The sequence below is a fragment of the Antedon bifida genome, chromosome 10 (genome assembly GCF_963402885.1).
Source record: "Antedon bifida chromosome 10, ecAntBifi1.1, whole genome shotgun sequence".
NCBI lineage: Eukaryota > Metazoa > Echinodermata > Crinoidea > Comatulida > Antedonidae > Antedon > Antedon bifida.
In genome coordinates this window covers 11,786,699-11,808,557 of record NC_136235.1, presented here as the reverse complement: position 1 = coordinate 11,808,557, position 21,859 = coordinate 11,786,699, and the positions used below count along the sequence as shown (strand labels likewise).

The 21,859-nt window shown below is 34.3% G+C and overlaps 3 protein-coding genes and 1 non-coding gene across 4 annotated transcripts in view; 1 reads left to right on the top strand and 3 right to left on the bottom strand.

Moving 5' to 3' along the window:
* Positions 1–304: 304 nt before the first annotated feature.
* On the bottom strand, positions 305–4,373 carry LOC144853467 (macrophage-expressed gene 1 protein-like). Its single transcript, XM_078711163.1, has 3 exons — positions 4,187–4,373; positions 3,148–3,284; positions 305–2,207 (listed from the first exon to the last, which is right to left on the bottom strand). The coding sequence occupies exons 1-3, from the start codon at positions 4,371–4,373 to the stop codon at positions 393–395; spliced, it is 2,139 nt and encodes a 712-aa protein (XP_078567289.1). The 3' UTR covers positions 305–392.
* Positions 4,374–6,486: 2,113 nt separating this feature from the next.
* Positions 6,487–12,241, bottom strand: LOC144854109 (matrix metalloproteinase-18-like). Its single transcript, XM_078711995.1, has 8 exons — positions 11,995–12,241; positions 11,479–11,768; positions 10,577–10,860; positions 9,860–10,018; positions 9,300–9,415; positions 7,575–7,734; positions 6,995–7,246; positions 6,487–6,706 (listed from the first exon to the last, which is right to left on the bottom strand). The coding sequence occupies exons 1-8, from the start codon at positions 12,118–12,120 to the stop codon at positions 6,591–6,593; spliced, it is 1,503 nt and encodes a 500-aa protein (XP_078568121.1). The 5' UTR covers positions 12,121–12,241; the 3' UTR covers positions 6,487–6,590.
* Positions 7,858–7,968, bottom strand: LOC144854918 (U6 spliceosomal RNA). Its single transcript, XR_013614729.1, has one exon. It is a non-coding gene; the product is annotated as a U6 spliceosomal RNA (small nuclear RNA).
* The window catches only part of LOC144854108 (macrophage metalloelastase-like), a 28,439-nt gene continuing 17,372 nt past the window's right edge, over positions 10,793–21,859 (top strand). The window contains exon 1 of the mRNA XM_078711994.1: positions 10,793–10,875. The gene's annotated coding sequence lies outside the window, so the exon portion shown is untranslated. The remainder of the gene's footprint in view (positions 10,876–21,859) is intronic.

Genomic DNA, 21,859 nt, shown 5'->3' with positions numbered 1-21,859 from the left:
AATTAAAAGGACTCTTCCTTTAAATACTTATTTATATAATGGTAACTTTTAGGCCCTACTGAGTAATACATAATTGGCTTTAAAAGTCATAGCAATAGTATAACAGTATAGCATATAGTATAACAATTATTTAGTTCATTAGGCCTATTTAAAAATAATTCATTACATAGCGCGATATGTCATGCGTAAAGGTTTGCTCTCGATCCAATATGCGTAGGTATATAGAGAGAATATCATTGTCCCCGGAGATCGATCAAGCGAATGATGAACAATCAGCATGGATATGTGATTCCAGAACTTCCATTCGGCAAATTATGAGCAAGTGAATGAGATAAAAAGTCACCTGAGCCTCAAGCTAAGATACTTTTCGTAGGTAAGCGAGCCGGAATTCCTTAAAATGCTGCTGTCCATGTGAACAACAACGACAAGGTTATTACATAAGCAAGTGTAGGCAGCTGATGATTTGTAACCGCTACTGACGCATAGCTATCGTCAACAAAGCCTAGTGAGTCCGGCGGCGGTTCGTCTCCAAACGCATACTTGCTCCATCCATCAGTACTTCTATTCTTCATCCACATTTCTCCTGTTGAGTATTCCATAAAAGCCATAGTATTGGTAAGATTGGCGGATGGCTCTGGTGGATCTGCGTAAGGTGGTCTAATAGGCAGTTGAATCTCTGTTCCTATTGTATTCGCATTGTTTGTGACAGAACGTAAACAATAACTAAAGAGGCACGTACTGTCCATAATAATAGCTGTGTAAGATGAAAATCCTTCTGGACATTTTTGTAATGTTTCATCATCGCGATCGTATTTCGTGGATTCATTAGTTGCAAATGGATTGCTAACCTTGCAAGTAAAAACTCCACCAAACTTGATGCTAGTTAACAACTTATTGGCTCTTTTGTCTTTGCTGACGCATATTCTCACACCGTACCCTAACGATAATGTTATAAAATATTCGGGGCAGATTGTGCTTTTAGTGACAGGATTTGGAACATTTGGTAATGCGTATATACCACCGAAATAGTACATGGCATTCCCATTATTACGTCTACCACACCAAACACTTTCGATCTCGGCAGAATCCATCTTTCTTTCTAACGTTGTCACATACATACATGATTTCCGCACTCTAAACTTTTTTTTAACGCATTCCTTTTCTTTTTTCTGCACATAATATGGCTTTGAGCGTGTCTCCGTCGAAATGGTATACTGAACAAACCCTGCGGGACATTCGTCCGATCCTGTAAACGGATTGTGTTTACTTACTCTTTTACATATTTCAGATTGCGGTAGGCCTACCCTGGGTGAGCACGTTGTATACGCACCACCTACTTCGTACTCACTTTCTTCAGGAGGATCGCATAGATCTGTCTGATTGGTATTGGCTAGAAAATTAAAGTTTTCACTTTCACTATTCAAGCAACCTCTAATTGTGTTCATTTCGTAGTATCTATAGACAGCATTTTTTATTTCAACAGCCACTCGGCGAACAAGGAATGCCGGCATGTCACCGATATACCCACTTGTGACGACTGCATGTAACGGTTCCCCTGATTCATCTATGGCAACGAGGTGGTTGTGTATACCGTCCTCCCAGTCACTTATACTCATACTTGACGTTAGCAGCGGACCACCATAACTCTTAATCTGATTATCAACTGTATCTATTTTTACCTTACCACTGGTTTTTTCTGTAACTTCACCACCTGCTGATACCGACACTTTAAATCTTCCACCAAGGAAACTCGCGGTGGCACTACTCTTTACTCCTACCATATAGGCATCTGATGTATCGCTTTCTGCATTATCTATTTGGGATTCGTGGAGGATAACAGCACCGGCTTCAACTTTAGTTAGTATGTGTGTACCATAGTCACGTACAATTTCATCACTATGATACGCGGCCATCACATCATCCCCGTCTGCCAAGTTAGTTCCAATCTTCATAAGACGAGCTTTAAACTCCTTAGTGAAAGCTGTTCCAGATCCCATTACGACGTTGTATAGTCGATGACGTAGTTGTACACGGGTTGTCATCATTCCTTTCTTGGATTGTCGTATTTTGTTTTTCTGTAATTCTAACGAGAAGCTGCCGCTGACTGATGCAACGATCTTGCTATATGATGCATCTGCATTTATAGAAGCTGATTTAGCGCTTTTATATTCTGACCAGTGTCGAAAAACCTGAACAGAAGTATCAACCTATAGTTGGCAAGGCAAAAAGAAACTATCTGGTTTAGATATTAATATTTACACGGTTTAAGCTAATTTATTAATGTCTTTTGTGCCTATTATGGCAGTTAAGTTGTACAAAACGCATGTTTGGTGACTTCGATACGTCTCATGACATTAACAAACTTAAATATCTAACGGAAAGTTTTTGTTCAAGTGACAATTATTTACAATTCGTTAGGCCTATTCGATATTAAAATACAATATAGATATACATAACGAAATACAATATAAAAATGATAATTGTTTTACGCATACTTTTACTTAGCAGTATTCTACAGGTTCTAGACCGTGATTAGAATTAATATTAGCAACAAAAGATCAATATTGTGGCACATATGGCGTTCCATACGCATTATACTTTTTCAGACATAAATCGAAACGACGACTGGTGGACTAAAAAAAGAAACAATAGTACAGACTTGGGGGCAAGTATATTTTAACAGCAAATGATGATCCCAAATAGAAGGAAACCTTGTCTCACTAGGATCATTACTTGACAAAATGAAGAAATAAAATAAGCCTATAGGCCCTATTTTAAATAAATTAGTTTCAAAAAAGTTAAAAGGATCTTTAAATTACTGAAATCCGTGAATCAAAAATTAGGTGTTAATTTTAAATTTATAACTATAAGACCCTAACATTGCTTTTTCAATTGAATTGAAAGTGGAGGGAGGTGGGACTTGAGGTGTTGATAATAGTAATATAATAGATTTACTGTTTGTTTAGTGTTTTGTTTTACTTATTCTTTTAATGTTTCGTGTATTATGCATGATTATGTAATAAGTGTGCCAATGTGTAAAGTGAATATTAAGTACCGTACGATACGAATAAAAAAGACACGGTTAATTTTTAAAAATTGAAATGCAATCAAAAATCCAAATTTCTAAATAATTATTGGTTTGATTACCTTACTCTGCTTGATTGGAATAGTGTACATTCCATCGGGTAATAGATAATCTTTATCTTCAGTCAATCTACATTGTTTGTATTCATATTTCATCACCATACCCATAAAAACGTTTCTCAGGTTATCCCAGCCAACACCTTAAAACAAATGTTGCATAATTAGAAAATGATTGAGTTTACATTGTAACCATACGCTTTTCAAGTTCAATAGGAATAACAAAAAATGTTAGGAAAATTGTCGATTCCAGTTAAAATTGTGTTGCTAATCAACAGAAACCACGAGCAATTCTCATTAAATACAATACGTTTTCTGGATGTATTATGTGTTTGTTTGTAATAATTGTATTATTCATTTGCGACTACATTGATAGGAGAATATCAAAACAGATTTTCAGTTACAATTTTGAAGAGACAGCGTTATAGGATTTTGGCTCATCATCTATTACACGAATAATTAAACTCTTACAATTTTCGCACCTTTAGGCAGTTATATTCAAGAGGACGGAAGCATCACGACACTGTATCACGCGGAGTCTTATAGTTTACTAAAGGCTGAAAATGGGAAATTTGTAAATTCGGACTGGACATGCGCAAAGTACGTGTCTGTGGGAGAAGAGAGTCTGATGTACAGTAATATAGTTTAAGATTATATTTTTGTTCTGTACAGTAAGATTCAAGATTCAAGAAATTTTATTTGTCCGTAAAAATGGAAATTCACTTTGCTTGGTAGATTAAAACAACAATAAAAAACAAACATAAAAATTGTTGCAACAATTTAAAACGTGCAGTATATAACAGATTAAAATACAAGATAAAGAGTTAAAAATAAAAAAAAACAAAAAAAAAACACGACTATATGCCTATGTACGTTACACAACATGTTTACTACTGATTGTTAAAAAAAAATTAATGTGTGGCTTCTGGCCTCCATTAAATCGTTATAAAATCACAACCTTAGGCTTTGACTTAGTCTATCTTTGCAACAACACAGCATTTTATTAAATTGTGAAAAAATGGGTTTCTTTGCTCGGAATGCCTACCTGGAAGTACTCCTAATACACGCATGCCTGCGCCATTATTTTCAGTCAGAAACTTGCAATTCTCGGGATGTCCTTCTGGTAGTTGGAAGTTTCTGTATCTATTACCAATGGTCTCATTATTCTCGGCTTCAGAGTACGACACAAGTACCAACAACGCAGCAGCTAAAATCAGCACGTTCGAGAACATACTGCTTGCATACCAATGGATAAGTACAAACTTAACGCTAACGTTTTATAGATACCCAAAGCACTTTCGGAATTCCAAATTTGGTTTGAAAATATTATTATTATTATTTGTTATTTCTTCAAACTTTATTGTCATAAAAGTGCTGTTTAACTTTTTATTTTACTTTTCATTTTCACTTTTGCGTACACACTTTCACTGACCTGGATATAAAAGCCTGTTTTCATTGCAAGAAATTGGTAATTAATTAATTAATTTTATTTTTTATTATTATTGTTTTTATTGCACATTAGGAGAGCGCATCATTGTTATTACATATCCAATTAGAGTGAGAACTGAGAGTTCCGACATTGCATCTCATCTTTGTGAAGCATATCACTAAAATTTAACATCACCTAATATAATTATATTTAAAACGAATTCAAATTACATACAGACATAAGATAGGAAAAGATAGAATATGAGATTAGAAATGCAGTGCTTAAGTTTTAAGCACTAGATCTTAAATCTGCAACTGAACTAAACATTTAATATTTAAATCGATACTTTTTTTTTATTTTTTTTATTCAATATTACACAGAGGCGCCTCACAAGGTGGAACCACCTTAGCTTCAAGGCGCCTCAGATAACAAAAACACAAAACATAAACCAAATCTTTCAGAATAAGTCGCGTGCTCTCAGAAAAAAATTAATGTAATGTACTTTTAAACTTTTCTGTACATCAAAACAGTTCAAAAAGTACAGAAAAGCGATAAAACGCATAGTGATACCGGACCGACAGACAGACCGACAGACCGACCGACCGACCGACATAGTGAACTATACAGACTAAAAATTTAAAATTATACGTTAAATAAAAATCCTCGGCTAAGATAACCGATACTTTACTTTAATTGCAGTTTATGATTTTTCCTGATTCTTTTCTAATGCTATATATGGTGATAAAAATTGTAGCTGGTTTGTATTATTTGTCACTTCTTCCCCTTTATTTTTGAAACCAAAAGTTATTTTAATCAGATTTGAGGATGTATTGGGTATACTGAATAATTTTCAGGGCCACCACCAATGGTAGACTAAAAATGAGAGTTACTAGGTTAGTTGTGCTCTGGAAGGGCCTGAACTTTCGTTTTAAGTCAGGTTGGCAAAATATGGATCAGAAATTCGGTGGGAATGGAAAATTTAATTTAAAATATGTGGTTTTTTGTTAAAATTTGTCGGATGAAAAATTTACACTAACATAGAATGAGGCATAAACACAGACCAATTGTATTACTGTTTACATTATCAGGAAAGCCCACATTAAATTAAAACTGCCAGTGTGCTCTCGCGTCTAAAAGGGCAGGTGTCAATATTAAAATTGGCTATTTTTAGAACTTAATTTTGTGTTACCTGTTGCTGCAGTTTTGCCAATGACTATAAACACACCATTCAATCTATTTTCTTGAGCTGTGCTGCTGTATTGCTGAAACATTAGGAGACATGAGTGCAGCATGTATATATGTGCAACATTGTTTTCGTCACAAGAATAATATATTCGATTCGATACAATTTTGGTTGTAAACTTAATAGGGTATCATTTTTTTTTTCTAAAATGTTACTTAGCCAACATCCGACGGTCGGTTTCTTTGTGACACCTCTCTTCAAACCCACGGTATGAATGAGAATTGTACAATCACAATTTAAGAGGAAAAGAAAGCGATTCCCTTGTAGTCCGATGTCTTTTTATATCGAGCTCCTTAGTAGGCCTAGTTCTTAAAGTTTCTTTCTTTGCGGCAGCGTTCTAATTTCTTAAGTGTGTGTTTTGGATGTTTTTCTCGCCTTGTAAAAAATAATGTGCGATTTGGCATGGGGCACGATGATATTTGTGATATGCGACATTATTGTTTTTATGAAGTAAAAGATTAATAATAATATTTTGCAGGGTACATTATAGCTTTGTCATTGATGGCGGTTATAAAGTAAATAGATATGCCTAAGTATAAACTTTAATGTTAGTCTTAGTATATACGTTTTATTCATGAAAGTCAAATAAATACATTATATAGCTTGTATAGCTTATTTGATAAATAAACACAAACACGGAAAGACATTTCTGTCAAATATTGGCCAATATTGATAATATTTGCTAAACTCAAATTGAACAATATGTATATCTTGAATATTTAACACAAAAAAGTTACAAAACAGCTGTTAATTCAGGTCAGAGAATTAAGTGTTATTTCAAGGCTTACAACCAATGTAAGTTTTACTGAATGGTTTTGGGTAACCATCCTCGACTCGTTTTTCGTTGACATTGTACTTGAAAACGTCATATTCTTGAACAAAATAATAATATCCTGAAACAAAAGAAATCCATTGTTAATAACAATGTTCTTGATACACGATAGAGAGCGGACTACATAAATAAAAACGATTTTGTCATACATGGCGTGTCATATCTATACGTCCGAGTGGGGTGGGGGAGAGAGGTGGCGCTACATAAAAAGAAACAATATTGTGGCAAGTCTACCGATATCAGCAGAACCAGTGATGGTTTAGATTGATACTCTCATCATACTACATACATATACATAGACGGGAACATTGTTGAATTGTCATTGTAATAAAATAATAATAATGCATACCATCGTTTCCGTTGAAAGCGCCACTGATATTATCGGGAATACCTGGGAAAACATCGGTTATATGTTTCGGTTTTTCCATGGATTTTGTGTTTTCGTCAAATAAGAACACCCTGTCCCATTTAAATAAGTATGTTAAGCCACTGTCGGATGTTAGTGCGGCATCGATACTAGACGGTAGCATGGTGCTGATGGTCCGGAGCCCCTTCTCTGTGTAGGTGTTTGTGTTTATGTTGTACTCGTACAACGTTCGCCCTAAGGACGTAATTTTATTATTGGTTAGTTAGTTAGTTACAGTAGTCAGTCACTTTAGTAGGATGATAAGTTATGTAATCAGTCGTCAATCAGCCTTGTTATATTACGTTATATCTGTCAGTTACTAGTTTGACAATTTTTTTTTGTCACATAAAGTTTGATAGTGTAGACAGAGCTTTAGATTGTATAATCTTAAATTAATTCACCCAGTAAAGGTCCATTTAGACTATCACGATAAAGTCCCAACACGATAAAGTCATTCTGCCATTCAGTTAGATGGGTACGGTGTCGATCGGTCAGTCGGGAAAAATAAGGCACTAACGTATACCTTTAAGTAATATAACCATTTCATCCGATTTTCTTTGATAGCTGGCATCAAACGGCCCAGTTATAGGTAGATGGTTTGTAATTAGATCTCCCTCTAATTTGTCTTTTGTTATTACCGTATTCCTATCCCCTGTTCTACGAATAAGCCAAAGTTTATCTTCCTATTTTAGGGAAAAGCAAAATTGTAGTAATAAACGTGCACCTCCTATTCATGTTAAAAAGTTAAATAAATTAATGAAATCAGAGTTATGTAATTTCATAATAAAATTCATAGAAAAATAACACAAAAATTGGAACGCTTCACGATTTTGCGTGTCATCCTTGCGCCAGGGGCCATGCTAATCTTCTCTGTATCGTTCCAATTATATCATGTGTAACACTGCCGTGGCAGGTACACTTAGTAGCAATTATGATCACCTTATTTATATACTAGGTATTTCTATTTTGTAAAAAATAAGTGTTGTAATGGATTTTTATTTTACTTTTAGTTTATTATATGATAATTTAGGCCTAATGTAACTTACTACAATCAGTATATTGTTTACTATGTTGTAATATTAATTTATAGGTTTTAGTTTCAGAGTAATTTAATATTTTAAAAAAATTAGCTCATAAAATTCACATGAATATTCATTAAAATGTTTGCGTATACATTGTGCGCCTCTCAGAATGATAGGGCTTACGCGCTCATTTGTTCAACTAATAATATGTATATTGTAAAGCCTTTGATTCCTATTAATATCCACATTTTTAGTATTATAAATTATTGTTACACGTTAGTTTACTATAATTATTTTTAATAATTTCAAAAGGTCGGTGTTACACTGCCTACTCAAAAAGAAATATCATTTGCAAAGAATGCATGTACTGATGCAGAGTATGCAGTAAACGTTCCGAAATCGTTTTAGATGTGCGCCCTCATGTAATATCAAAGGTAAGGGATATGCACTATGGAACGCAACCGCCGCATTATAAACAAATATAGGCAATAAACTGAAACAAATACATGTTCTTTATGATGGATTCATAATAGAGTTATAGGCATGTAAAGACCAAAATGAAGAAGTTTATTTTTACTATTCTTTTACTATTTTATTTATCAAGAAGCCAATTTAGATAATTTTCCACATGTGTGACTCCTTGCTGTTTGGCTAGTTAGTAGAGCTCACAGGTGGCATTATTATGCAAATCAGCTCACTGTGAGATGTACTACGGTATTTCTTTGGTTGCATAGGCCTACTTTCGGTAAGCATATACTTAGTTGTATTTAAGACATATTATCTTACTGTAGTATCTATTGTGTCTTTACTCTTTATAGAATATTCTGTTAAATTGTCGGTTAATCGTGATTTGGGAACTTGGGCGTGATGGCGATATTTGCATAGAAGTAAATAGAAATATTGCCACCGCCACGTTAGCTTATCATCAATAAAGTACTCATGTGAATGCAACAATTGGCACAAACCGTGTATTTGTTCCGAATAAGACATACTGTCGATTGAATCATGGATTAATGAATAGATCCATGATTAAATTCAGCTTTAAATTTAAAATGTAAGTGAATATCTTATCTTAAGTTATTATTTCATAATGAATAATCATCATCTATTTACTTAAATTGTATCGTTATCATCCATATTTAGGAATCTATTAATTAGTAATAGTTAATCAAAGAGTTAATTTTAGGATGAGGATCGGATGTAACTTAAGAAATACGTTAACAAACCCTGAATGCACACAGCAAATCGCCCATGTTCAGCAAGGCATCGAACTCCTTACTACACGCATCTGGTTCCTTAACTGTATATGTTGGTTTTGGGTTCGGCGGATTCGAATTTTTGCCTAAAATTAAAATGCATAATATATCTGTTATTACTTAATTTGCATACTTTATATATGCACAGAATACTTCATTTTTAAAATCTGGCCAGATTTAGGAAAGTGGGATAATACGATAATTTATGGTGACTGAAAATTGAAGATACCTAGATAAATAAGATATCGGTCAAAAGAGGTTATTCATTTCATATGTATTCATATTTGAACTGTGAACTGAGTCGTTGTGTCACCGTCCATACTTTTAATCCATGTACCACCTCGGTATCACGATAATATATAACTATATCCGCGGCGCAGCAATAATTAGCTTCTATTACCTAATTCGTAAACATGCTAATATACGATATCAAATTCTCATTATTGTTTTATAATTTGTCCAGAATACGCACATTAACATCATTTTAATCATCACACTATCAAAATAAAATCATAATTTAGAAAAATTACCATAAAGAGATTGTATCCCCCTGACGTCATCAATCGGAAGTCGATATGCTGCGATGTATCCCTTGTAGTAGGGCGCCATCAACGCCGATGAATCTTTAGAATGCGAAAGGCCAAGAGCATGTCCAATTTCATGCGCAGCTACTTGAAACAAGTTTGTGCCTTTAAAAAAATAAATGGTCAGTTTGAAAGGTAGCTTATGTGAATAATTTCAAGAGCCAACAACCGCCAAATCCTTCAATTTCACTGATGAATAAATGAAACAAAGAGCTCGTGAACTTTTAAGATGATGTTGCACTTTTCAACTAGGTGCTTCTCGACCAAGGGTCACTTCATGTCAGTTTAGCCAATAACGGCCCTCTGTTCACGACAATGACTGTGACTAGAACAACGGGATAACCCCCTACCCGTCTCGAACATGTACAGGTTTTTTAAGTGAACACGAATCGTTCTGCCACCCTGGTTCTGCCATTAGAACAAGGTAGCGGTGAGCCGTATGGATTACAGTTCACTGTTTTAGTCGCGTGAAAACGCGACTCTACAGCTCACTATTTCGGTCGGTCGGTTGGTCGGTCGTTCGGTCGGTCAGTTGGTCGGTCGGTTAACACTAGCTCAAATTTGCGCACGCGACTGCAGCCATGCATATGACCTTGTTTAATTTCCTCCTGATATCATTTTCGATAAAGAATATTAAGAAGTAACGGAATCGTCGATTCATACCTTTCTTTGATTCAACAGTGTATGTTTCAGAATCATCAAAATGGACGTCTCCATCTAAGCCTCCCCAGCCTGTCGGTTGGAATGCATGGGCCAATGTTCCACCTTTACCGTCAAAGTAGAAACGATCCGTATGGCGTAGACCTGTGAACGAGACTTCTATATCTACTTTCCCACTGTCCTCCTTAATAAAAACAAGTGGAGTAACGTCAGACCATACCTGGAACGCTCGACTGAGAGCATCGTCTATTACCTCTGGTGGAAGATCTTGTGTGTATGCAGAAATCCTGAGGTCAAAATAAGTAATTCAATTATTTCTATATAACGTAATTAGAAATGTAGATTTTAATCTTATTTTAGCCTTCTTTTTGTAACATTTCGTGATTTCATGAAGAATATAGTACTTTGAAAGTTCAACAAATATTTCCTTATTGATTTTCTGTGAAGGCTTACGACTCGCAGTAAAAACATGACGTCGTGATCGAACCTTCGAATCAAAGGATTTGGTCTAAACCGAATTATAGTCTGGTCTTAAGAGAATATATTTTAGGTTCCTCATATTCATCATTGATTAGAGTTTGTCATTGCCGTTCTCTTCCGTACATACTCCTAGAACGTTTAAGAACATATACAACTGCTCTGTTTTTAATACAATGTTAATATTATAATATGGAGATTTCGATTAGGACATTGTGCGTCATTTTTCCAAAGTCATCGTCGTCCCCACTAAAATCGATTTCGACAGTGCACCATAAAAGTTTGAAATGCGCATGTTATGATGCAGAATCCAAGGTCATCACCTGCCAAAGCAAACGCATGCGCACGCGCACAATAACCTAACATAACATCAACTGTAGACAACCATTATATTATAGTTCACTATACTGAATAATCATGTATCTAACCTGTATGTCAATACGGTCTTCTTCCATTTTCGACCAGTTTTAAATTCTTCCGGTTCTATACCCTCATCACCAGATCCTTCACCATCGTCTGCCGAGCGAATGACGTCAGGGAAGCCACATCTTGCTGATCTCATCAACTCGTACGTTTCATCGTTTACTTCACCGGTTTGTTCTAGCCCTGAGAACTCCTGCATTCGTTTTACTGCTATCTGGAAGGTGGACGAATCTCCTGCGGTGAGATCATTGGTGTTTCCTCCGTCACCCATGTATCCATATTTAACAAGAAACCCCTTAGATTAGAAAAACAAAAATCAGATAAAGGAAAAGCAATCCATTATTATTATATAGCCCATAATGTAGAACTATATCTATAACAAGCACGCGCGTGATGATACATCACAAAAAAAATCATTCAACTCTGGAAGTAATAACGTCATATACGTGATATTATGTTGGCATACCGTATGCATCTTCACTAGACGTATCGTTGTCAATGTCTAATAACGTACAACTTACCCTACTTTCTTCAGCCCGTTTATCAACCGTAATGGGACCGCCACTGGAAACACGAAGCAGTGACAGAAAAGCAGATATTATGAATGCTATTCTCAGCCTCAGCGGACACTCTTTCTCTCGTTTCATTTTGAAGAGAACGGATCGTGCGCACGTACGATAAATACCAACCTAAAATATTCCATACACGCACTAGGTTTTGTACCATTTCTTTTCATTCATTATTCATAAAACAGTGAACGATAATTATTGTCGTATAAAATAGTTCTATGTCTCCCGCGTCAAAAATCGGTGACACCTCATTTTCGAGTTGATTGCTAAAATATTTACGACGGTATTTGCATTTATCATAAGTACTTTTTAATGATACATCATAACCCGAGATATAATAGTTCTTAAAAAATCAGTTTATATACATCTTGCACTTTTACGTACAAACGTTTATAGACATGTTGCCGCCTGACTTGTGTGAAACTTGTATCAAAAATCGTTTTTCGTATATCGCCCTCTACCAGAATGATACTTGTGCCCATTGACAAACCTTCTCTGCCTGTCCGTCGACGACATGTTAGGTTCCAATCAATTTTATTTCATACTTTTCATAATAGTATTCATTACTTGGCAAACACGACTTGTACATATTTTTCCACGTATATTCCTATAACGTGCTTTGTTTATATAAGTTTGTTGACGGGTAAAACGTCCACGATCGATTTTCAAGTTCAAGTAGTGCGCTCAGTACGAGCCCTAATTTATGTCATTATTATGTATATTTTTGTAGTATGTGTAACAAAAGTAGAATTGTTTAAAAGTTTCTACAGACAATACACTTCAATCCAATCAGGATTGTCATCATAGGAAACAAGAAAGAAAAAAGGTGGTTACAAGTACAGTGTTTCTGATGAAGAACAGTCGTACCCGTACGAGATTTTTATTTTTGTACATAAATTGGGACCCCTCATGAAACGTCACAAAGTAAACATGAATATTCATTAGTCATATCCATAAGGTGTGACGTACCTCCTTCAAAACACCTTCATTCCTGTCTGTCTATTTTCTGTCCCAATAATTCGACATTATCCCTGTTTTTATAGATTATTTACTTGAAATCTATACCAAGCTAGCATTTTACGAAATGTTAGTCGTTGCTGGTTTTTGTTCGTTTTAACCGAACTAAGATATAGGCCTAATAGCTTAATAAATAGAGATTGTTGATCCAACAAACAAATTGTACTCAATATCCTGTTTTTGACCATTGTTTTTACAATGAATAATTCATTCTAACAAAATCAGCATAGTAGGCATTTACACGTTGATTTACCAAAATTAGCAATACCAATTAGGCCTACTATCCATTAATGTTCCACCGCGTTCGAATAATCGCCGCGACGGATAAACTAACCTTTGGCAAAGAGCTTTTGTTTCGGAACGGTGGGACTAGCACAGTCACCATTCCGTTCATGTCAGGAATATAATGTTCGAATTAAATTTACATTTTATACACAATGATCTGCGCATGTATATACGCCCATGAGTTTACCCCGTTCACGGTTCATTATTTTGAACTTGTAGAATAACGGTAATTTTTGTCCTTCGTGTGCCGTACAGAAACGTTCTAAACAGTTTAATGCTACTGTAGTTCAATTTAAACTTTAATATTTAGAATATTATAAGTCGCTCAGATACATTTCAGTCGGAAAGCCATCCCAATAAATAACTAGACATGAAACTCGTCACTTTGACGAGTTAGTTATCCGCACCACGACAAACGCCACATGCACGTCATACGTTGGAATATTGCACACAGATAAAGATTATGGCATTATGACAAGAACTGAAGAATATAATATGCTGTTAGTGCTGAATTCTGTCAATTTTGTGTCATATAGTATATACATGCAAACAGTATAAGCTGTATACATATTACATACAGTGTAGAATAGGTGAAATTACGGGACCCGCCATTTATTCCAATTTTTAACATGGCGACGGTATCAAAATGAAACACTTAGATAGCAATTTCAGAAGGAAATTATCTCAGGAACAACATATTAACGTGTAGAAGAAATTTGAATACGTAAAATATAGATGCGCACCCTTTTAAATGTGATGAACTATTACGCAAAATATGAAAATACGACTTTTTTTATTCAACTGGCCATATGATGACGTCACAACATCCGATTGGCAAAATGTTTACATGAATTCGTATCTACAATCCAATAGCTTCCAGAAAACGTTTTAATCGTGATTATCACATTTTATTCTTACGAGCTATTACAGATTAAAATTTACTGTAAAGATGAAATTAATGACCCACGTAATTAAAATTTTTAGGCATGATGACGTCATAAAAATTAAAATATTTTTATCTCATGCTAAAGAAAGTTGATTGACCTACACAATATATAAATGTAGGAGAAAAATGAATACAGATAAGCGTGATGCGCTCCATTGAATGTGATGAGCAATAACGAAAGAGACAAAAATCCTATATTTTACATTCGTGTGGCCATACGATGACGTCACAATGTTTTTTTAGCCTTATTGATGCATGATCCGATATCTACAACTCATCAACTTCTAGATTTTGTAATAAAAATAAACGGTTAACGGTTTACTTTAGAAACTATGACTGTTTAAAAAAAGACATAATTTTGACGATTTTTTAAGCTTTTTCATAAAAAACGCGCACGAATTGTCTAATTCAACGTGTTCGTATGGCGTTATTTAAACTGGAAAAGGTCTAAATTGTTTTCAAAATTACTAGGAAAGGCTTAAAAAATATAATTCAAGAGAAAAAAATATGTTTTTAACGCTACGTGCGCACCGCGCGCGTAAAAAATTGCGCGCCCGTGGGAATTTTTGACATGCTCAAAATGACAAGAAACGCGTAAAAAGTTGATCAGAAATTAATTTTGCGCATTTTAAAATTTTAAATGGCCGTGCGCGCGTAACTTCTTGTGAAACATGCCATTTTTAATCCGTAGAAAGTTTGCCCCTGATATGACTTAAATTTTGTCAAAGTGTCAATACTAAATGACTTTTGGTTTTTAATCTATGATCAATCATTGAAATTCATAAAATTGCGCGTAAGTCACGTTGCGCAATTATGACGTCATTCAAAAATAGGAGGTGCACAACTTCACGTAAATGCCCATATGTTGTCAAAGTTATGAAATGTTATGTTTACACATTTTAGAGGAACACGACTCACAAAAAGGAAGGAAGGAAAGAAGAACTAGACATGAAACTCGTCACTTTGACGAGTTAGTTATCCGCACCACGATAAACGCCACGTGCACGTCATACGTTGGAATATTGCACACAGATAAAGATTATGGCATTATGACAAGAACTGAAGAATATGATATGCTGTTAGTGCTGAATTCTGTCAATTTTGTGTCATATAGTATATACATGCAAACAGTATAAGCTGTATATATATTACATACAGTGTAGAATAGGTGAAATTACGGGACCCGCCATTTATTCCAATTTTTAACATGGCGACGGTATCAAAATGAAACACTTAGATAGCAATTTCAGAAGGAAATTATCTCAGGAACAACATATTAACGTGTAGAAGAAATTTGAATACGTAAAATATAGATGCGCACCCTTTTAAATGTGATGAACTATTACGCAAAATATGAAAATACGACTTTTTTTATTCAACTGGCCATATGATGACGTCACAACATCCGATTGGCAAAATGTTTACATGAATTCGTATCTACAATCCAATAGCTTCCAGAAAACGTTTTAATCGTGATTATCACATTTTATTCTTACGAGCTATTACAGATTAAAATTTACTGTAAAGATGAAATTAATGACCCACGTAATTAAAATTTTTAGGCATGATGACGTCATAAAAATTAAAATATTTTTATCTCATGCTAAAGAAAGTTGATTGACCTACACAATATATAAATGTAGGAGAAAAAGGAATACAGATAAGCGTGATGCGCTCCATTGAATGTGATGAGCAATAACGAAAGAGACAAAAATCCTATATTTTACATTCGTGTGGCCATACGATGACGTCACAATGTTTTTTTAGCCTTATTGATGCATGATCCGATATCTACAACTCATCAACTTCTAGATTTTGTAATAAAAATAAACGGTTAACGGTTTACTTTAGAAACTATGACTGTTTAAAAAAAGACATAATTTTGACGATTTTTTAAGCTTTTTCATAAAAAACGCGCACGAATTGTCTAATTCAACGTGTTCGTATGGCGTTATTTAAACTGGAAAAGGTCTAAATTGTTTTCAAAATTACTAGGAAAGGCTTGAAAAATATAATTCAAGAGAAAAAAATATGTTTTTAACGCTACGTGCGCACCGCGCGCGTAAAAAATTGCGCGCCAGTGGGAATTTTTGACATGCTCAAAATGACAAGAAACGCGTAAAAAGTTGATTAGAAATTAATTTTGCGCATTTTGAAATTTTAAATGCGCGTGCGCGCGTAACTTCTTGTGAAACATGCCATTTTTAATCCGTAGAAAGTTTGCCCCTGATATGACTTAAATTTTGTCAAAGTGTCAATACTAAATGACTTTTGGTTTTTAATCTATGATCAATCATTGAAATTCATAAAATTGCGCGTAAGTCACGTTGCGCAACTATGACGTCATTCAAAAATAGGAGGTGCACAACTTCACGTAAATGCCCATATGTTGTCAAAGTTATGAAATGTTATGTTTACACATTTTAGAGGAACACGACTCACAAAAAGGAAGGAAGGAAAGAAGAACTAGACATGAAACTCGTCACTTTGACGAGTTAGTTATCCGCACCACGACAAACGCCACGTGCACGTCATACGTTGGAATATTGCACACAGATAAAGATTATGGCATTATGACAAGAACTGAAGAATATGACATGCTGTTAGTGCTGAATTTTGTGTCATATAGTATATACATGCAAACAGTATAAGCTGTATACATATTACATACAGTGTAGAATAGGTGAAATTACGGGACCCGCCATTTATTCCAATTTTTAACATGGCGACGGTATCAAAATGAAACACTTAGATAGCAATTTCAGAAGGAAATTATCTCAGGAACAACATATTAACGTGTAGAAGAAATTTGAATACGTAAAATATAGATGCGCACCCTTTTAAATGTGATGAACTATTACGCAAAATATGAAAATACGACTTTTTTTATTCAACTGGCCATATGATGACGTCACAACATCCGATTGGCAAAATGTTTACATGAATTCGTATCTACAATCCAATAGCTTCCAGAAAACGTTTTAATCGTGATTATCACATTTTATTCTTACGAGCTATTACAGATTAAAATTTACTGTAAAGATGAAATTAATGACCCACGTAATTAAAATTTTTAGGCATGATGACGTCATAAAAATTAAAATATTTTTATCTCATGCTAAAGAAAGTTGATTGACCTACGCAATATATAAATGTAGGAGAAAAAGGAATACAGATAAGCGCGATGCGCTCCATTGAATGTGATGAGCAATAACGAAAGAGACAAAACTCCTATATTTTACATTCGTGTGGCCATACGATGACGTCACAATGTTTTTTTAGCCTTATTGATGCATGATCCGATATCTACAACTCATCAACTTCTAGATTTTGTAATAAAAATAAACGGTTAACGGTTTACTTTAGAAACTATGACTGTTTAAAAAAAGACATAATTTTGACGATTTTTTAAGCTTTTTCATAAAAAACGCGCACGAATTGTCTAATTCAACGTGTTCGTATGGCGTTATTTAAACTGGAAAAGGTCTAAATTGTTTTCAAAATCACTGGGAAAGGCTTGAAAAATATAATTCAAGAGAAAAAAATATGTTTTTAACGCTATGTGCGCACCGCGCGCATAAAAAATTGCGCGCCCGTGGGAATTTTTGACATGCTCAAAATGACAAGAAACGCGTAAAAAGTTGATTAGAAATTAATTTTGCGCATTTTGAAATTTTAAATGCGCGTGCGCGCGTAACTTCTTGTCAAACATGCCATTTTTAATCCGTAGAAAGTTTGCCCCTGATATGACTTAAATTTTGTCAAAGTGTCAATACTAAATGACTTTTGGTTTTTAATCTATGATCAATCATTGAAATTCATAAAATTGCGCATAAGTCACGTTGCGCAACTATGACGTCATTCAAAAATAGGAGGTGCACAACTTCACGTAAATGCCCATATGTTGTCAAAGTTATGAAATGTTATGTTTACACATTTTAGAGGAACACGACTCACAAAAAGGAAGGAAGGAAAGAAGAATAATACAGAAAAACTAGATTTGAACTCGTCACTTTGACGAGTTCGGGTTATCCGCGCAAACGCAACATGCACATACGTTTAAAATATATGAGCGGCGAAAATTATTATGCCATCCTATGACATGAATTAAATATGTTTACAGTGCTGAATTGTACCTATTTTGTAGCATACAGCATATTACAGTATTTACAGAATACACTGTATATGTTATATACAGTGGTAGCATAGACGAAATTACGAGACCCATCTTTTAAAGCCAATTATTAACACGATGACGTCATCAAATTGACTTATAAAGATAACTATTTTAGAAGATAATTATCTAAATAATTACATTAATACAAATTTGAAGAATTTTGGGCACGTGAAAATGAGATGCGCTCTCGTTTAAACGCAATGAACTTTTACGCAAGAGATGAAAATACGACTTTTTTTATTCAACTGGCTATATGATGACGTCACAACATCTGATTTGAAAAATGTTCACATGAATTCGTATCTACAATCCAATAGCTTCCAGAAAACCTTTTAATTATGATTATCACTTTTTATTCTGACGAGCTATAACAGATTGAAATTTACTGTAAAGATGAAAATAGGTGACCCACGTTATTTACATTTTTAGACATGATGACGTCATAAAAATTAAAATATTTTTAACTCATGCGAAAGATAGTTAATTGACCTAGACAGTATTAAAATATCGGGTGAAATGGAATACGTATAAGCGAGATGCGCTCTATTTAATGTGATGAGCAATAACGAAACAGTAAAAAATCCTATATTTTACATTCGTGTGGCCATACGATGATGTCATAACATCCGAGAGGTAAAAATTCTGCATGAATTCATATCTACAATTTATCTTCTTGCATAATAAGTTAAAAAAATTGGGGGTCACCTTCGATCCTGAAGAGCTATAATAGATTCAAAATAGGCATATATTTGACAATATTTTGTAACTTTTTCAACTAAAACGCGCACAAATGTTATAAATCAACGTGTTCGTATGACGTCATTTTAATTTGAAATGATGTCAATCTTTTTTAAAATGACTAGGAAAGGCTGGAAAATCACAATTCAAGAGAAAAAAACATGTTTTTCATGCTCCGTGTGCACCTTACGCGTAAAATTTTTCGCGCGCGTGGGAATTTTTGACATGCTCAAAATGTCATGATCAGCGCAGAAAGTTGATTATAAATTAATTTTGCGCATTTTGAAACTTTAAATGCGCGTGCGCGCGTAATTTCTTGTAAAACACGTCATTTTTAATCCATAGAAAGTTTGCGCTTGATATGACTTAAATTTTCACCAAGTGTCAATACAAAATGACTTTTATTTTTTATCCTATGATCAATCATTAAAATTCATAAAATCGCGCGTAAGTCACGTTACGCAACTCTGACGTCATTCAAAATATGGAGGTGCACAACTTCAGGTAAATGTCCATATAATGACAAAGTTATACAAAAGATATATTCACAAGCAATAGGGGATATGCTGTAGACAAAAATCCGGGAAAGAAAGAAGAATAACAAAGAAGATGAAAAAGATATTTACAATCACAAGGGTTATCCTGCAACTAAGTTGCGGATAACCAACTAGATTTGAACTCGTCACTTCGACGAGTTCGGGTTATCCGCGCAAACGCAACATGCACATACTTTAAACTATATGAACTTCGTCAATTATTATACCATCCTATGACATGAATGAAGTATGTTTACAGTGCTGAATTGTACCTATTTTGTAGCATACAGCATATTACAGTATTTACAGAATACACTGTATGTTATATACAGTGTAGCATAGACGAAATTACGAGACCCATCTTTTAAATCCAATTATTAACACGATGACGTCATCAAATTGACATATAAAGATAACTATTTTAGAAGATAATTATCTAAATAATTACATTAATACAAATTTGAAGAATTTTGGGCACGTAAAAGTGAGATGCGCTCTCGTTTAAACGCAATGAACTTTTGCGCAAGAGATGAAAATATGACTTTTTGAATTCAACTGGCCATATAATGAAGTCACAACATCTGATTGGCAAAATATTCACATGAATTTGTATCTACAATCCAATAGCTTTCAGAAAACGTTTTAATCATGATTATCACTTTTTATTCTGACGAGTTATAACAGATTGAAATTTACTGTAAAGATGAAAATAGGTGACCCACGTTATTTACATTTTTAGACATGATGACGTCATAAAAATTAAAATATTTTTAACTCATGCGAAAGATAGTTGATTGACCTAGATAGTATTAAAATATATGAGGAAATGGAATACGTATAAGCGAGATGCGCTCTATTTAATGTAATGAGCAATAACGAAACAGTCAAAAATCCAATATTTTACATTCGTGTGGCCATACGATGACGTCATAACATCCGAGGGGTAAAGATTCTGCATGAATTCATATCTACAACTTATCTGCTTCTATATTAAATTAAAAAAATTGGGGGTAACGGTTGATCCTGAGGAGCTATAATAGATTAAAAATAGGCATAATTTTGACAATATTTTGTCACTTTTGCAACTAAAACGAGCGCAAATTGTCTAAATCAACGTGTTCATATGACGTCATTTTAATTTGAAATGATGTAAATCTTTTTTAAAATGACTAAGAAAGGCTGTGAAATCATAATTCAAGAAAAAAACACATGATTTTCATGCTCCGCGCGCACCTTACGCGTAATTTTTTTTGCGCGCGTGGGAATTTTTGACATGCTTAAAATGTCATGATCAGCGTAGAAAGTTGATTAGAAATTAATTTTGCGCATTTTAAAATTTTAAATGCGTGTGCGCGCGTAACTTCTTGTGAAACATGTCATTTTTAATCCATAGAAAGTTTGCCCTTGATATGACTTAAATTTTCACTAAGTGTCAAAACAAAATGACTTTTGGTTTATAATCTATGATCAATCATTGAAATTCATAAAATCGCGCGTAACTTACGCTGCGCGACTCTAACGTCATTAAAAATATGGAGGTGCACAACTTCAGGTAAATGTCCATATAATGACAAAGTTATACAAAAGATATATTCACAAGCAATAGGGGATATGCGACGCACAAAAATCCGGGAAAGAAAGAAGAATAACAAAGAAGATGAAGATGAACTAGATTTGAACTCGTCACTTTGACGAGTTCGGGTTATCCGCGCAAATGCAACATGCAGATACTTTAAACTATGAACCTCGACAATTACTATGCCATCCTATGACATGAAATAAATATGTTTACAGTGCTGAATTGTACCTATTTTGTAGCATACAGCATATTACAGTATTTACAGAATACACTGTATATGTTATACAGTGTAGCATAGACGAAATTACGAGACCCATCTTTTAAATCCAATTATTAACACGATGTTGTCATCAAATTGACATATAAACATAACTATTTTAGAAGCTGATTATCTAAATAATTACATTAATACAAATTTGAAGAATTTTGGGCACGTAAAAGTGAGATGCGCTCTCGTTTAAATGCAATGAACTTTTACGCAAGAGATGAAAATATGACTTTTTGAATTAAACTGGCCATATGATGACGTCACAACATCT

Coding starts and splice junctions, on each gene's coding strand:
- LOC144853467 (XM_078711163.1), bottom strand. CDS start 4,373: ATGTTCTCGAACGTGCTGATTTTAGCTGCTGCGTTGTTGGTACTTGTG. Junction 3,285..4,186: donor TGTATTAGGAGTACTTCCAG/GTAGGCATTCCG, acceptor ATTTGTTTTAAG/GTGTTGGCTGGGATAACCTG. Junction 2,208..3,147: donor TTCCAATCAAGCAGAGTAAG/GTAATCAAACCA, acceptor TGCCAACTATAG/GTTGATACTTCTGTTCAGGT.
- LOC144854109 (XM_078711995.1), bottom strand. CDS start 12,120: ATGAAACGAGAGAAAGAGTGTCCGCTGAGGCTGAGAATAGCATTCATA. Junction 10,861..11,478: donor AAGACCGTATTGACATACAG/GTTAGATACATG, acceptor TTTTGACCTCAG/GATTTCTGCATACACACAAG. Junction 10,019..10,576: donor CACTGTTGAATCAAAGAAAG/GTATGAATCGAC, acceptor ATTTTTTTAAAG/GCACAAACTTGTTTCAAGTA.